This window comes from Cheilinus undulatus, linkage group 4 (assembly GCF_018320785.1).
Source record: "Cheilinus undulatus linkage group 4, ASM1832078v1, whole genome shotgun sequence".
Taxonomy (NCBI): Eukaryota; Metazoa; Chordata; class Actinopteri; order Labriformes; family Labridae; genus Cheilinus; species Cheilinus undulatus.
In genome coordinates, this window is record NC_054868.1 from 38,333,567 (window position 1) to 38,350,597 (window position 17,031).

Sequence of the window (17,031 nt, forward strand, 5' to 3'; positions counted from 1 at the left end):
AAAATATTTCAGGGTGACAAGCAAACTGCCTTTGCTTTTGTTGTTTTGCTGGACAACTACTATACTTTAAAAATTACAATGTTCTAGGAAAGCAAAAATGTAACCATGCTCTCATATGTATTCTCAGGGTCTCAGGAGGATATAAATTGTACAGAAATAAAGGCCAGAGTGACAGTATTTCTAGAAACGTACAATATCAGTCTGTAGAACAGTGTTTTCACTTCCTGCCACCTGTCTAGACCACGTCGCTGCAAACAAGCTAAGAAGGCTCACGTTGCCAGTGAGAATAACTCTGGTTTCAATATTATCCAGCCATGCTGACAGTTTCACTTTTATGATCTCATAACTTTGATAAACCTCCACAGGAAACATTTTTAGGGAGTACAATATAAAGGAACTGAGACATACAGTTTCTTTTCTCCACAAAGACAAATCCATCAAGGCGAATGTGAAACACTTCAATAAAAAACTATCTCTTTTCTGAAAGCAGCTCTACCGAAACAGTTCAGAATAAATGGAATAACCTCAGCTGGAGTTTCAGTGGTTTCCAATGTTCACAGCAACTTTGCATAGGAATGTATCAGGACTCTCTTAGATGATTTTGGGTAAATGTTTAAGGATTTAAGTTCACTTCTCAAAGGCATTTATTAAAGCTGCTAGCCTATCGTCATCTAATCTAACTCACTGACACTCACATGAGGAAAGCACCTCCTCAGGAGCGGTTTGGGGCTGTGGACCCTTCCTGAATACACTCAGACCTGAAGACTAGAGCGGGGCATTGAATTGCCAATATCACCATCACTCAATGACCTGATTTATCTTCTGATCTCAATAAAACCGAAACCATCTGCATGGATGCATACTGAACCAATGTAGAAGCAGTCTTTATATGATTGGTATGAGAGTGATCAAGGAAGCATGTGCAGGATTTTTGTAGAATAATAACTTGCACCCATCTTTGTTTAGACTTATTTTCAAACACCGTCTTACCTTCGCATACAGTCAAGAGCACGGACGAAGAAATCCTTGCTGAGCTGGTGTTCATCACGTAGGAGAGCACACTGCTCTAATGTGACAGACATGGATGTCCGGTCTTTGGCACTTTTACAGCTGGTGAACCTGATGCCATTTAACCTTCGGCAGATCTGGTGGCAAGTGGAGGAAAAAAAAAAAACAATGTGTACATGCAACTTTTCCTTTCTGTGGGTGCATTTTGTAAGTAGTCCTGTTTATCAGGGGGATTGTAAAGGGCCAAACTCCATGCAGACCTGCAGTGTTCCCCTGCCTATCACTCATGAGCTAAACCCTGCCCTCCAAATCAATCTTATTATATTTTAAAGTAATTAAAACACTCATAGTGCATTACTATGAGTGTTTTACATTTATATTACATCATAATTTGGCTGATTAAACTAGTACATCTGAAACTGCGATAATGGCTGCTGCCAATGAAAAAAACTGCAAAAGTAATTGAGAGCTACACCTTAAAGAAAAAAAAAAATTAGAGAAATCTGTGATTATGGGAAGAGTGATGATAATCTCTCTCTTTTCTCCTACCAGTCATCAGGTGATAACTGTTATCTGTTCAATACTCTGATTTATAACATATAGTTCTGGTTCCTTCATCAGCTGACTGCCATCTGATTGATGCTAAGCCTACCTATTTGCTAAATGCACTCGCTCGCAAGGAATATGTGCTGCTTGATGCTTTCCACGGTGGGGGGCAGGACAGCCATACTGCCAAATATAAATAGCAGCAATAAATGCATAATAATAGCTTTAAGTCATACTAGACTATATCCGTATGTTAAGGGACCAAATTTTCCCCCCTTATGCAATACAAAGTTTCTAAACAAAGTTCAGAAGAAGCTGTCTTCCTTGCCTAGGACAGGTAAAAAAAAAAAGGTTAAAAAAGTATTCAAAGTTAGAAAGAAAACTCTGCTCACCGCTCCTGCAATCCACAGTATTTCCACATTCTTCCTCTTCTTTGTAACTACATTCTGGCCCAGGGTTTCAAGTAATTCCTTTATGTCAGACTGTGTCTGAAAACACGGTAGACCTGTTCACAGAAAACACAATGCCGGTAAGTTGTTGATTTGTCCTTGTGATAGCAAAAAATCCCTTTGACTGGCTGCCACTCAAGACTGACAGCAGGCTCTTTTGGATGAATACGTGCTAAGAAAAACTATTCAACTCATACTTAACCTACTTTGGTTAAATGACTCATTTAAAAGACTCACACCTGTCTAGAATATTGCAAACTCCACAAGACATTCAGTGCATGTTAAAACACATGTAGATAATAATTTGAATCATCAGCTTTTCTCTGGTTTTGCCCTGGAATGAAAATAAATCATTTTTGGTTAAATAAATTAAAATGTGGCACACTTACATTCTAGCGGCACCTTTTCACTTAATGATTTGTAATAGGCTTCTAACATCTCAAAATTCTTCTGGTTTATTCTCTCTTGTAAAGAGATATCGCCAAACCTGCAAGGACAAAAGAGAGAATAAAGGCTTTTATTGTGGAGCATCATCAAGATGCTCACTGTCACCTTTTTAACCCTTAATAAAGTTAATGAATGTGTTAAAATTGACTGCATTTCCAGAATGCATCAACAGATTCAACCAATTATTTTGGATACATACAGTTTAAATATATAAAACATTTATTTGCATTTGATAGAGTGAGAGTATGCCATTGAAAAGATCTTAAATTATGCACAGGGACTCAGTAATAAGCAATGTTCAGGTCTACTTCTTTCTGCACCCTTAAGAGCAGCCCGGACACTTTTTTGCAGTACCTCTCTGCTATAGTCTGCTGTTCATTGATGCCCACGTTAAACAGCACCGGGAATACTCGCAGAGGCTTGCCCTCCTTGATCTCCTCTGGCAAGGTCTGGAAAACCAGTCGTGGTAATGGCACTTCTACGGTGAAGTGGTCTCTGAATGTAGGGAGAGAAAAAACATAAGCAGAAGCTGAGTAAGATAAACAGAAATTCAATACGTGTTGCATTGCAGTGAATGCGATCCGTTTGGGAAGTTGTACAATTTGACACCTAAGGCAGGCCTGTGCAAGCTGTGAAAGAGAGTGATGGCATACGTGCGTATTAGTGAAGGTGTAAGAGGCAGATCTCTTAAACAGGAAGGGTGGAGGGGCATGAGGAGTGTCTCATCCTATTAAACATTAACCAGTTCCCATAAAGCCTCTACTTTTTTATTTGAGAAATTAAGCAAACAACAGAAGTAAGGGAACTCTAATCACAAAATAGCCATTCCTATATCGATAGGAGCTCAGTTTACTCCATCAAATCAAAAAGCAAAGTACGGCTGTGGTGTGTGGCATAAAGACACAAAATCCACTCAACATCTCATCAAATTTCATACACATGCAAAAACACCTTTGAATGAAAGGGACAGACCTCTCAAGTGCATGTCTTAAACATTTCCACTCAGACAGCAGACCATTCATACTCCTTATTAGAAAAAAAACCAAATCTTTTCTCCCTCTGGTTTGGAGTTAGATTCACAGACTGCATGTGGATAAAAATAGCAAATAAACAGAGCAGGGACAACATTCCTCCCAGAGGATTAGCCTGTATCACTTCCTTTCTCAACAGTAGCTACAGTTCAGAAATTTTCAAGTACTTGTGTTACTGGTGCTCACTTCCTCTTAGTTCTCTGTGAGAAGGATAACTTAAAGTCCACCGTAACACATCTGTCTTCTCACTTTATGGCCAATAACTGCCTCTTGTTAGGAAATTACATTTCTATCTGGTGCCAACAAGTCGGAGCCAATATCCTCCCAAGACTAATCGCAGTCCTGAAACTTCCCAACCATCAGATGACTCTTCACTTAATGTACAAAGGACACTAAGGCAGGGGTGTCCAAACCATGGCTTGGGGGTCAAATGTGGCCTTTAGCCCACTTTTTATTGGCCCAGAGAAAATTCTAAAACATAAATGAAAAATAGCCCACATTACATGAAGCTTGGGTTTGACTGTGGTGTATATTTCATCTATATTTTCATATCGACAGATGAGGATATTTTTGCGTTACCTTGGGGGCTCATCCGGAAAGTTAACACAAAACTACACTTGTCTGTCAATATAAAAACACAGAAAAAAATAAGTCTGTAAAGACGGTATTAGTTTATTTGGATAAGTGTATGTTTTATTTCAACACTAGGCAGTGCTACCATTTTAATTCTGAAAACAAACATTTTGACACAACAATACAACAGCCCTAGCTCTATCAGCACAAGAAACAGCACAGAACAGCACAGTAGAGACATGAAAACAGGAGATGACCTACACGTTCACTGTACCAGTGACACCCAGGATTAAGTGTTGATTAGAAAGTAAGGTGAATCCAGCTAAAATTGGCCATCTGGTAAATTGGGCCTGATAAGAGCATCATAGCTCCTTAAAATTTCTCTACCAATCACAATGGCTGATCTAAAATCATTGCTTTATCCCTATTTGACAAACAACAACAGTTTTAATGAAACAGCCTAAATAACCTTTACCTAAATAGCAATAGGTCTCAGCAAAGAACCAAACCTTTTTCTAAAAACAGAATTACCTTTTTTTGGTAATGTTAACAATGTGGATGGGCACATTTGAAAAGTAATATCCATTTGGAAAGTAATATCAGACTTCATAGCTATGATCTGCCTAAACATCAGGGTGCCAGAAAATTAAGAGGTAATTGAAATAATTTGAATATATATTACAAAAAGAAATAAAAGTGAAAATTGGCTAAAATGGGATAAAAAGGGCAAAATTGGTTAAAAAAATGGTAAAAGAGTGGCAAAAATCTGTTAGAAGAGGCAAAAATGGAATAAAAGCAGCAAGAATGGGCATATATGGGGCTAAAAGTGGTGAAAAGCGGTTAAAGAGTGGTGAAGATGGGTTAAAAGTGGAAAAAATGTGGCAAATTGGGTGAAAACAGTGATGGACAGGGGTTAAAAGTGGCACAATTAAATATTTTGAACATCAGAACCCTGTAATTGCTTGACGCACTTTGCAGCTTCTAAATTAAGTAACTGTTAGCCAGGACACTAGCACCAGTGATACTCATCCAACAGATCTGAATAGGCCTGAATATATATAATAACAAGAAGGAGGAGGGAGGAAATTACGAGCAGCAGTATACTTTTGCAGTTTTTTCTCCATTAATTGGATTTGATGAAATGCACTTAAAATAACTGGCACTAAATCACATGGCCTTTCCCTGAACCTTCACACAACATGTAGTTACACCTGAGGCTCCATTTAAAATCTGAGAAGAAGGTGAAAAAGGTCTCACCGTCGACCGCACACTGAAGGCTGGAGGTCACTGAGGTCGTCTGTTTTAGCCTCTGTAATCTGGAAGGCGACTCTCTGCAGGTCTGAGATTCCAACCTCCATGTCCTCCAGCATCCCGATCTCTTCACCTTAAACAGTTTGGTAAAAAAAGAAGAGAAGTAGTGGTGATTTCAGTCCGACCCATCAAATGGATGACATGGACTGGAATGTTTCAATGTCAGAGGGTAAATGTGAGGATAAATGTTTGCAAACTGCCCATATCTTACACTGCAGGGGGAATGTATTCACTGGAACGTAGATTATAAAAATAGAGAGCTGAACTGTGGGTTTTGGCAAAGAGACATGATTGAGAACTTTGGTCAGTGTGATAAGAGGAGCAGGTTGCACTCATATCTTCCAAGAGCCTCTCCCTTACTCGGTTTAGTGTGTCTAAAAAGCTGATAAACATTCGTCCGTGATGCTTTGCTACACTTTCACGTGGATTGTTATATAAAAAGAGCCTCCAATAAAGGCCTTAAAGTAGCTGCAGTGACTCATCAGATTGCTACTTGTCATGACTTGCAGCAGTCTCACACTTGCTCATAACATTAGAAAGGCTCAGAAAACAATGATTTATGTTGTTTCTTTTCTAGAAAGCAAATCAAAGTGAACAGTTGCATTCAGAGGAAGTATCAAGACTGCCAGTTCTGGTTTGACTCTTACAGAGTTACTCACTGTAGGTGCTGAGCAGGCTCTCAAACTGGGCCACCAGGCCAACCAGGTGGAGTTGTCTCAGAAAGCCTTTGTCCTGCATTCCTGCATACAGCCTCATAACAAAACCGCATGCCAAAGCTGCCAGCTGGTTAAAAAAAAAAAAAACGAGAAAAGACAATGCAAAACTACAGTATGTCTCCTGTACAGTGTCTTTAGCACAACACCCCCTCAGAGAGAGCATGCAAACAAGATGGGACTGGAATAATTTAGCTGTAATAACGAGGTTTGGAGGTTAATTTGTTGCAAAGTTGCAGCTGCATCCTCGCAGCTGTCCTCACACCACAACATTTCTCTACAAAGCCCTCTAAATCAGAAATCTCTACATCAGTACAGACTCTGTAGGCAATAGAGGTCAGTACTGCTCTGGTTTCTGTTTGTAGTCAGAGATGTTTTCTAAAAGCATGTTCAAACAGGCTTAGCATGCAGGAAACAGTGTTGGCAGAGAGAAAAAGAGGGGAAACAACCTATCTAAAGAACCATCTATCACACTGGCTGACATCAAGGAAATGTAACTGTTTATAGATCTAAAAATCCACCTGAGAAACAATTGCAGATAGCCATCAGGTCATACATGTCTTCTCTTTTGATTCTGTTTCGAGGTTCTCATGCTGAAGGCGACAGGCTTTCAACAATGACCAACACACGGAAAAGGAAATCCTGGCCCTGCTATAAACCCGCTAGACCAAATCCTTTCGTTTCTGGCAAAGATTACAAAGAATGTTTCCAGTCCTGAGGTAACTGTTTATTCTTAGCCATGTCTTTGAAATCCGCGGCAAATTTCAGTGTTTAAAAAAAGCAATAAATTCAACTGAACCTATTGGAGAAAAATTTGAGCGAATAATTGAAAATTAGAATGATTTTTATGATGTTGGTAACATTTAAGTAACCCCATGGTATCACTTCAGTTTTTTTTATGTGAAGGGAATTAAGAACAAAAATATCTACTTCTGAAACATTCAATAAATATCATTTCGGAACATCTTTTGTCGACTCTTTTAGGGGTTGAACTTTGAATTAACTTCACTTGTGACCCTAAAAGTGCTGTCAACATTGATGCATTCATCACCATGTAGTCATTAAGGCCCAAAATAAGAGCATTAATTTTTCTAATGGCATGCTCCCTGCAGCCACAGTGATGTAAAACACCTTTTTACTGTTCCCTTGTTTTCTTCAATACACAGCAAGTTCCTCCTTCCATGGTTAAGTTAATGCAATAATCTTCAATCTACCTGAAGTTCCATATTTTCTTTAAAAATTAAAAAATAGTCTGGGTGCTGGTTTAGCTCAGTGTGTAGAGCAGGCGCCTGTGTACAGATGCTGTAGTCCTTAACACACTGGTTGTGGGATTCAATCCTGGTCTCTGTGCTGTTTAGTACATGCCTTCCCCTACTGTTTCTCCTCATATTTCCTTTCTTTTTACAGCTGTTATATCAGAATAAAGGCAAAAAGGCCAAATATAACCTTAGAATACATAAATAAATACAACTAAAGCTGGCCTGTATCCCAACAGGAATTTAATTACTCTTGGTTTAAGACACTCTTAGTTTCGCTCTCAACCAAAACAATAACACAATATGACGAGTACAGCGCGGTGCTGCGCAGCTCCACTGTTTACTTCCTGTTTGGAACTGAGGAGAAGAAATGCATTAAAAAAGGCACCTCTAGGTTCAAGCTTGCTACAGCCCCAGGATGCGCATTCACTCTAGTGCTATTCCCACACATGCACATTCTGAGACTGCTTCCTTTTTAGTGCATTTCTCCCTCATTATGAGAAATTGATAAATGTTTTCTGTTTTGTAAACATGCCTTATGAGGTGCTGCTTTTATTGATCAGAGTCCTCAGTTTAAAACAAGTAGTAGCACTGAGAGGGAGGCCGCGGAGTGCTGGTCTTAAGTCATTGGAAATTCTGTGTAGGGGGGGTTTCAATTTTACGGAGCTGAGTTTAAATTGATTGAACTCGCAATATGGCCTCAATCATGAGAAGACACATCCTGGTATAATTATAGAAATAATTTATTTGTCTTTGAAAGTTGTATAAAATATATGAGATTCTGTATGACCTTCCAGTTTCAATGGGATGCACAACATTATCAGCATGGTGTCAGTATTAGCCAAAATTAAAATTTCAGTAAATGTCTACAGTCAAACTTTAATCTGCAAATATCAGCTATATGCTTGATTAAGGTTATAGAGTTTAAGGCAGGACCACTGACCTACGTCAGCTGAAGTCTTTTTCTCTGTTTGTCCTCATTACTTAAGCACAAGACACACCAGCACAATGATACAACCCACAGCAGCAGTGGCCACACACCCATAGCATCAGCTGTGCTTGAGGGCACAGCAAAATAAATTTACTAGCCACATAGTGGCTGGTGTGGAGTTTGACTGTTGATGTTTTGCTGTCCGTGTGCTAGGGATGGGAATGAGGTGCATCACAATGAAATTGATCAAAACATTTATCCCCAAAAAGTTGGTTATAAATATTCCTATATATTATCATAGGGATGTTTTTGGAAGTGGGCATTTTTGTCCTTCGTGGCCTTAAAAGGTAATAAATTTGTAAACAGTGAATTAAAGACCTATTTAAAATTGAAACTATAATTTCAACATTTACCAAAAAAAACCCTGTAATTTGTAATGGCAAAGCCAAAATGACTGCAAAATTAAAAAGTGAAAAATGATTAATTTTGGACAAAAATGTCCACAATGATACCAGAGGGTACAATAAAAGCTTGATATTCTTGTATGTGAACAGAATAATGTTTAAGTAGAGTTGATTTTTTTGTTTGGAAAAGCTAGATACAATTCAAAGCCAAGAGTAACAGTGTGGATGCACTTTGGACTACAGAAGACAGTTAGTTAGATAACAAACTTTTTTACAGTTCAGTTGGTTAAAATAAAGAGTGTTTTGCAATTCTCTGTCATGTAGACTGTTTACTCTCTGCAGGGGTTGTTGTGAGGATTTTAAACAAGAGCAAAGGAGAACAATCGGCCATTACTGCTGATAGCTAAAAGATTTGTTATCTCAGTGCGTCCACCTACTGCCTGACTGAAGACCACGTCTCTCCTCTGCTGCAGGAGGAAGCCCTGTGGGATGCTGCAGGCTGCCTCCTGCAGGAGCACAAAGGTCATGGCTCTCTTCGCCTTCTCCACCACCTCCGTCACGCACTCCTTTAACCTGGTCACCAAAGGACGCAACTGCTCCCTCCAGTCCCCTGCAAGGAAGGATGGGATGTTAGAAGTCGAGACGGATGGAATGTGAGTGTATTGATATACTTCTTAACACTTGTGCACTCAGCCAAAAACAACACAGAGTTTTATCAGTGAGATAGAACAGGTTCAACCATTCATGTTTCCCAGAAATGGAGGAGTAGTGGCACGAAAGAGAAAGTTCACACAAAACCATAACCATAAAAACAAACCCTCCAACTGCATTTCCCCTGTTTTTGCACTGAATATAATGACATATTTATGATTACAACTTATAAAACAAACCAAAAACAAACATATGATTCAAGCTTAACATACACACGCCTCAGAAACATACTGGAGATACAAATACTGGTTCATTTATATGTGGCAACACAAATGTAAGGGCTGGAAGATACAGCTTTGAGGTTGTTGTGATGTGAATAGATAATATGAATAAATACACAGTAAACCAGTCACATCCTCAGTCTCACAGCACTAAAACATCTGTGATGATCAACCAGTTGTGACAACAATAGCTCCATACTCCTCCAGGAAATCATGCTGGTGATGACACAACGTGAGCACACATCACCACTGCAGCCAAAGCCAGATGGCGTGAGCTTTTTCAAACTTAATTAGTACCATGATGAAGGAAATAAATTATTTTAACAAATACATTATAGAGCCACTTTACAGGATACTATCTATTCAACACTATCGCAGTTCTAATTAGACACAACATTATGTCCTAAATGATCACATTCTATCATAATTGCTGTGACACATCAGCATTGGCACCATAATGAATAGAAAGATTGTTTGTTTAAAAAAAGACAAAGGAGGCAATGATGTACAGAACAAATGAGTACTAATCTGACGTCATGTGCTGAACATACAAAATATTACCGGGTCTGACATGTACAGGATGTTTTTTTGAAGCCACGTCTTCATATCAAAGGCTGCAGAGTCATTAACGTCTAAGTCCTGGTTTGCTTCTGTGGACAAAGTCACCACATTGGCAGTGGTATTGCTTACAACTGTGGCTCTTTAGTTTTCACTGTGCACTCTGCAATGGGCATCAAAATGTCACTGAGACGGGTGAAGTGAATTTAGAGGAAAGGTAAGCACGGTAAAATAAAGTCCTTCCATCTCAGGTCAACACACTGTTCTAAAGCTCATTAAAACCACCACAACGCCACACCTTAAATTCTTTTATGAGCTCTTAGTCCTGCAGAAACAGGATGCCGGAGTGAAACAAAGCACAGACTGACTTTATTGAGATGGCAAGGCTAGGCAAAGCAACACCAGCTGATGACTTTAGCACTGCAGTTCATTGATGTCACCTCAGACTCAATGATGCAGCTGCAGTTCAAGTCCAAAACATTTTTTGCATTATGGACTGGAATGGAAAAGCTAGACAGCAGAGCCCTGGCCACACTCCTCCTTTTTGCAACACCCTACCTGCTTTTCAATAAAGACAAAATAAAGATCAAAACTGGAAACTGAATATAAACTGAGAGCGACTGTCTCCATGCTGCATCCAAGACTTAAGAAGATCTGTAGCCCAAAACAAGCCCACGTCACTGCAATACTTTTGATGTTGTTGCAGGACTAGGAGTTTAAATCTTAAAAAATGTTCACTAAGGTTTTTTTAGGGATTTTTTTTACATTTAAGGAGTCAAATCATGACTGACAGCGTGTTGTTCGTACATTAACATATTTTTACACATTGATGTGTATAGTAAGGAGCCGGAAATATTTTCATCTGGCAAAGGTGTGCCCAGCTGAAAAAGTTAAGGAACCACTGCATTAGGTTAAGATCAGACAATAGCCTGTGAACTCAAGGGGACCTTAAGATATGGTCATTTTAGCTGTTTTGAGAATTACTGGACATAAAGATGTGTAGTATGGACATAAATAAGTGGGCTGTAATGATTACAATAGCATCATTATGGGCTTTGATTTAGCAAAATGGGTCTTTGTCTGGGGCCTGTAAAATACTTAAGGGGCTCCTGGCAAGGTCTAAATGTATATCATGTTAAAGAAGTTGTAGTGAAGTAATATCCTCAACACATCCATAGACTGTTCTTAACCATGACTAAAATAACCTCTAAAAACTAGAAGGAGGTACACAGAAAAATCTGGGGAGTATTTTTTCCAGAGGAAAGAATATTTTTCTCAAAAATAGTAAAATTTACTCTTTTCTGAGTGCATTTATTACCAGCCACCACCAGAGTTGCAGTAAAAACACAGAGTTTCAGCTAACCTGGAGTCACTCATGGCCGGTCACGGCTGCAGCTTGTTTGCTGTCCCAGCTGCAGATAATCCTTCCCAATCAAGATCTCCTCACCTGGTGATGAACTCTGACATCTGCGTACTACAACATCTTATCAGGTAACACCACTCCTCTTCAACCTTTGATAATCTAATGATTTTTCAGTGACTTTTTTTTGCCTCGTCTAACTCCATTTTGTCCTTTTTTTGCAGTGTCTCCATCTCACTGCCAGTGATTCTGCCAACCAGCAGCCAGCTGCACTGTTGTTGTCAAATAAACTTCTTTAACCTTACTGCCTCATCTCGTGCTCTGCTCCTGGGTCCTTGTCATGTTCATCACAATTGTTTCTGTAATAATAGAACACTATGTCTAATACATATAAGCAAAACAAGACCTCCTTTATTGTCATGCCCTTTATAGATGGAAAGGCAGAATTATCTATTAAGAGGAAATGTTGCTCTTTATGAAGAGGAAGATTAATCTATTTAGAGTAAGATACAGCTCTACATAAGCGTTACTCAATGCTAAATGGAGGAGACATTGCTCCATATAAGTAGGAAACATTTCTAAAGGGAATGAAAAACAGTTCTGAAAGGACTAAAATAGACTTAGTATAAAAAGCTCTATAATGAGTAAACTAAGATCTGTATGACTCTGTACTCAGTACAGTTGCTTTAGAGTTGTTTTTATTTTGTTAATTATAGAGTACATAATCATCATTTAGAGTTAAATAAAAACACTTTTTAGAGTAAAAACAACTCCAAAAACATTCAAAGTCAATTTTACTCCAAATACACTGGGACCAAATGTTATATTTTTCTGAGTAAAATTTTATTCAATTTGAGTAAAATCTACTCAGGTAAATTTACTGTGTAGATCCTCATGCATTTTTTGCACATGTATTATTGATTGAAGGAAATCCTCCTCATTCCTCCTTTTTATTTACTGATGAACTTCTTCCTGCTGTACTTGCCAGAGGAAAGTCTAAGAAAGACTCAGGTTTGCCTTTGCTTTGTTGAACTGCAGCACAAAGACATGAGTAACAGATTTTAGGAATTATAAAATAAAACTTTCAGTCTTCTTGCTGATGCATGCTGATGAATGTTGACCAAAGGTGCATACATGCTGCACTTTGAGGCATGCAACACCGACTGTCTAATTACGTCAGATCTTGAAAACTTTGAAGTTGTGATAAACGTTTTTTATTTTACATCAACTGTGAGATAGGTTTGTATATTGATATGTCCTCAACTTAGAAACTGTTGTAAGGGTTGGGACAAAGCTTGCTTTTCTGTATTTTCTACATTCAAAACAAGATCCTGGCTGATCTCCTCTCCAGCCAACAGGGGGCAGTGTTGGCTAAGTTATCAGCACCGTGAGGACTTTCCCCACCATTCAGTCTGTTCAGCCTTAACATGATGAGAAGTTCTGGGCTGAACGTTTGGATCAGAATGGAGATATAGATCCACACAAATCAAACAACACTATAACCGTGAACACACAGCACATCAGCTTCGACCTTGCCTTGTCAGAGAAGTCACGTCTTATCTCATTCTGCAAATACTGCCTCTGCACAAAAATGGAGGAAACACAACTCCAGCTGTCATTTCTTTGCTTGGCCACCTGTCCAAACATCCAAACCCCCACAACGCCTTGTCATCAAACGCCAGAGCTTCACCAATCTCTGCTGGGAGATAACACCTCTGTCATTATTCCATCCATGTTTGTATTTAGACAAGCAGATGACCGCTTGCTCTGAGCCTTTTCCTCGTCTTCATAAAGGTTTCTATGGGGGTTTGAGCTTATCTCGGCCTCGTTCTCACCTGCCAGACACACAGAAAAGATTCTAATGTATCGAGGCTTCCTCGCCCAGATGCCTGAGTGTGCATTTGCCTCGAACACACACAAACACTGATGCACACAGAGCTGCTCCTTGTCGCCTGGTCAGACTAATGCCTCTGCTCTGTGTGCCAGTTGGCAGTCGGAGCAGACTGGGCACTTGTCTGGACTCAAGCTTGAGGCAGGATTTCATTGGATGTAAAGGGAGACTGGGCAGCTTGCGGTCAGCAGTGAATGGCTCTGCATATCAAATATTGCTTTCATCCACTTCTCTGGCAACACTTTCACTTTCTGTTTTTCTCATGCTTAAACAACAGGGAGCCTCGGAGCTGGACCAGAGTCTCCTCTCACTCCTTTCAGCTGAGCCCGTGGATACCGAGAATGCTGCAATGCTCTGTTTATTTCCCTCACAGTGAAATTACACCTGTTTTGGTTAGCACTATCAGTCTTTGGATGAAAGAAACTGTTTTGAAGCTAAATTCATCTGAAGCTTTGAAGAGGAACAGGTTTCTAAGCCTGGCACACACTAAAAGATTTTTAACATCTTCACTGATTTTTTTCTATGCGCCAGACCCCACCTGATGACAAATGACTAATTCAACAGTGATGTTCTTCAAGTGCAGGGATGTCAAACTAAACCACAGCAGGGGCTGGATTATCAATTTAGGTTGGACCTGAGAGCCTAACAGGGTCAACATTTAACCATAAACTATCAACCACATTTTCACCAGCAATGAATTGTGGGAAAAAAACTAAGCACTGATGATAAATGATTTTTAAGATTAAAAAAAGTCAAAATGATAAGTTTAAAAGCTAAAAAATCTGAGAAAACCATTAAACTTAGAAGTTCAAAAGGTCAAACACAAAAATAAAAGTCAAAATACTTCTTTTATAGTTCAAATATATAAGAAAAGTGAAAACATGAGATAAAATTATAAAAAGGTCAAAGTATGAGATAAAATTCAAAATCATACATTTTAAAGGTAAATACATGAAGGTTCCCAAGAGCACAGTGGCCTCCATAACCAGGACTCTTCTAAGAGCTGCTTGGAGTTTGCAAAATTGACTTCATATTTACTCAGGCCAGAGTGGCTCTGATGGTCTTAACACCACAAGAAAAACGGTCAAAATAATCTTCAGAACCATCAGATAATCAAGCTGATTTTGGTTGAAGGGGGGATAACTGACCCACAATCGGCTTCATTATCTTGTCGTGTGTACCCTGCTGTGAGTAAATAATATAAAGCCAGGCATAGTCATGACAGATTCAAAGCCAGTTCTGCATAAAAAGTAATTTACTTTGCTCCTGGTAAAATACAAAGAAACACCAGCTCCATAATAAGACGATGCATTTTCACTAACAAGGAACAACTCATAAACTACATAAACTTTCTCTATGAGTCTTCATCATTGCTGAGTCAGAGCTGTTTTTACACACAGCAGGCCTTTTGTGGATATCATATTCTTTTGATTTAATAGCCTTAATTACCACATAGAAAAGGACTTAATACTAATTTTGGGACAAATCATGCTGAAAGCTACAACAAGCACCTTGTCAGCAGACCTGCTGAGGGATAATTTAGTCTACATTTTCTTCATAGAAACGTCGGATCACTCTCTGTAGGGGCAAGGTTTATTTAGAAGAGATTTTCACTTTTATGTAAAAACAACATTTTTTTTTGCAATATTAGTATTATAATAGCTTTAAGGTCTTACTGTTAAAGAATTACAAGATACATATTTTTACAATAATACCAATATAAGGAGCACACTAACTACTTAAAGTCCCAGTAAAGTAAAATCAAAAATGTGTGTCTAAACACACTAGATATGTTAAAACACTGAGATCTATGTGTGTCTGAAATTTGGATTTAATCTTCAGGAAAGTTTTTCAGCTGATGTCACTGCCTTCACACAGCTACTGTAAATGCTGTGTTTTTGTTCATTATGAGATAAATTTGCCAAATCTATAAGCGTCTATGGTCTACAGGTCATTAAAAGGCAAATAACATAGTTACTGGCACCAGAAAAGAGACCTCTGTCTCTGCTCTGGCAGAGGCAGCAGGAACAAACATCTTACCAGCTGAAGGTGTTTTTTAATCCATATTTTACTTGTTTTTGCCCCTTGAATATTAACAGAAGCAGAAAGTGGCTTTGCCTCTCTCAAAGCAGCCACAGTTGAATCCCTTCTGTCTGTTAGCGTTCTGATGCTAAGGATCGGTAAAGAATCCTACAGGACACGCTCAATTCTTGCCAAGTCTGTCACAATAAAAGCCTCCAATCCTAATCACTGTTGAAGAGTTTTATTTTGAAAATCAGCATCATGAAATTGAATGAACAAAGACATCTCAGAAACGAGAGAAACATAACTTCCCATAATACTGAAAATTAGATATCAGGACTACCCGAAGTATTTAATTACAGGGGAAAAAAATTAAATGGAGACTATTTATTCCTTAACTGTATTCCTGTCATGACATAAATATGATTAACTAAAGTTTGAGAGGATTGTATTTCTCATGAGTGGGTGTGGCTTCAGCGCATTCAACCGACACGCCCAAAGCATCCTAAAGCAAATATTACTACCTCATTTTTCATGATTTTAAAGCTTAATTTCAAAAACTTAGAGATGTTTTTCATGACTTATATTTGGCCTGGTGCTTCATATCACAGTGACCAGTCAAAACCTAAATACTGATTTTTAATCATTTTTCAGGGAATTCCAGTTTGGGTAAAACAATTTCTGAATTATTTGAAAATTGTTCAGTGACCAGAAGGATGTATGGATGCTGTACAGTTATAAAACAAGTGATTAATGTATTTCTCTAAGCTCCTGGAGACAACAATAATAAAGGCCTTCACAGAGAGTCTGCAGTGAGCAAACATTCACATTTAAAGATGAAATGGTCTCAAAAACAAACAAGTGAAGATGATTTCTAGTTTGTTCTGTTCTTGAAAAAAGAAAAGAAAACACTGGGTCTATCCACTGTCAGAGCCTTTTTTATCTATCCATCTGTATAGGTTATCTGCACAAGTTTGTGCATGAAAGCATGGTGCCAAGTTGTAGAGTAAGAGCCCATCTTTGTGAGTGAAGGTTTTGGCAATAATCTATTATGTTTCACGGTTGAAATCCACAGAATGTGTGGGCATAATGAAGTGAAGTTGCAGTGAGAGAGAAAGAAAGACGGAGCCAAAGCTGCTGATCTGAACAGCCAAGCCACCATATAAATGATAGTTATAATACATAATATTATCAGGAAAATCTATGTCTTATTCAGAACAAATTAATAACAAGAATATATTACAGCAGAGACAAAATGAATAAATTTGACTCTAGAACCTCTGTTGAATGATTAAATTGTAACTCTCTCAAAGATGCCTGTTATGTTTCCAAATAAGGAAAATTTGAGATAATACTGAAAAAATTGATCTAAAAAAACTTGTCACCAGTGGTTTGTCTCTTTCAAAACTGTCAAAAAATAAGATATACAACTGGATGACTAAGTCTATTTTCATCATTAGTCTATAAAAACAAAATCTTCCTGCTTCCATAAACTCTTAGGTAATGGTTTTCAACTGGTTGGTCAGGGCCCAGAGTGGATCATGAGCTGTTTTTGGTCTATCTTTAGTCAACATGCATACATGCATTCTATGTAATTCT

The 17,031-nt window shown here is 38.5% G+C and overlaps 1 protein-coding gene across 7 annotated transcripts in view; it reads right to left on the reverse strand.

Moving 5' to 3' along the window:
• Positions 1–17,031, reverse strand: part of inpp4b (inositol polyphosphate-4-phosphatase type II B) — a 257,684-nt gene that overhangs the window by 15,133 nt on the left and 225,520 nt on the right. For all 7 annotated transcript variants that reach the window (XM_041784758.1, XM_041784757.1, XM_041784759.1 and 4 more), the window contains 7 exons: positions 9,107–9,279; positions 6,025–6,148; positions 5,312–5,438; positions 2,805–2,945; positions 2,393–2,490; positions 1,947–2,059; positions 991–1,145 (listed from right to left, as the gene is read on the reverse strand). In XM_041784758.1, the coding sequence (XP_041640692.1) occupies positions 991–1,145; positions 1,947–2,059; positions 2,393–2,490; positions 2,805–2,945; positions 5,312–5,438; positions 6,025–6,148; positions 9,107–9,279 (931 nt within the window). The remainder of the gene's footprint in view (positions 1–990; positions 1,146–1,946; positions 2,060–2,392; positions 2,491–2,804; positions 2,946–5,311; positions 5,439–6,024; positions 6,149–9,106; positions 9,280–17,031) is intronic.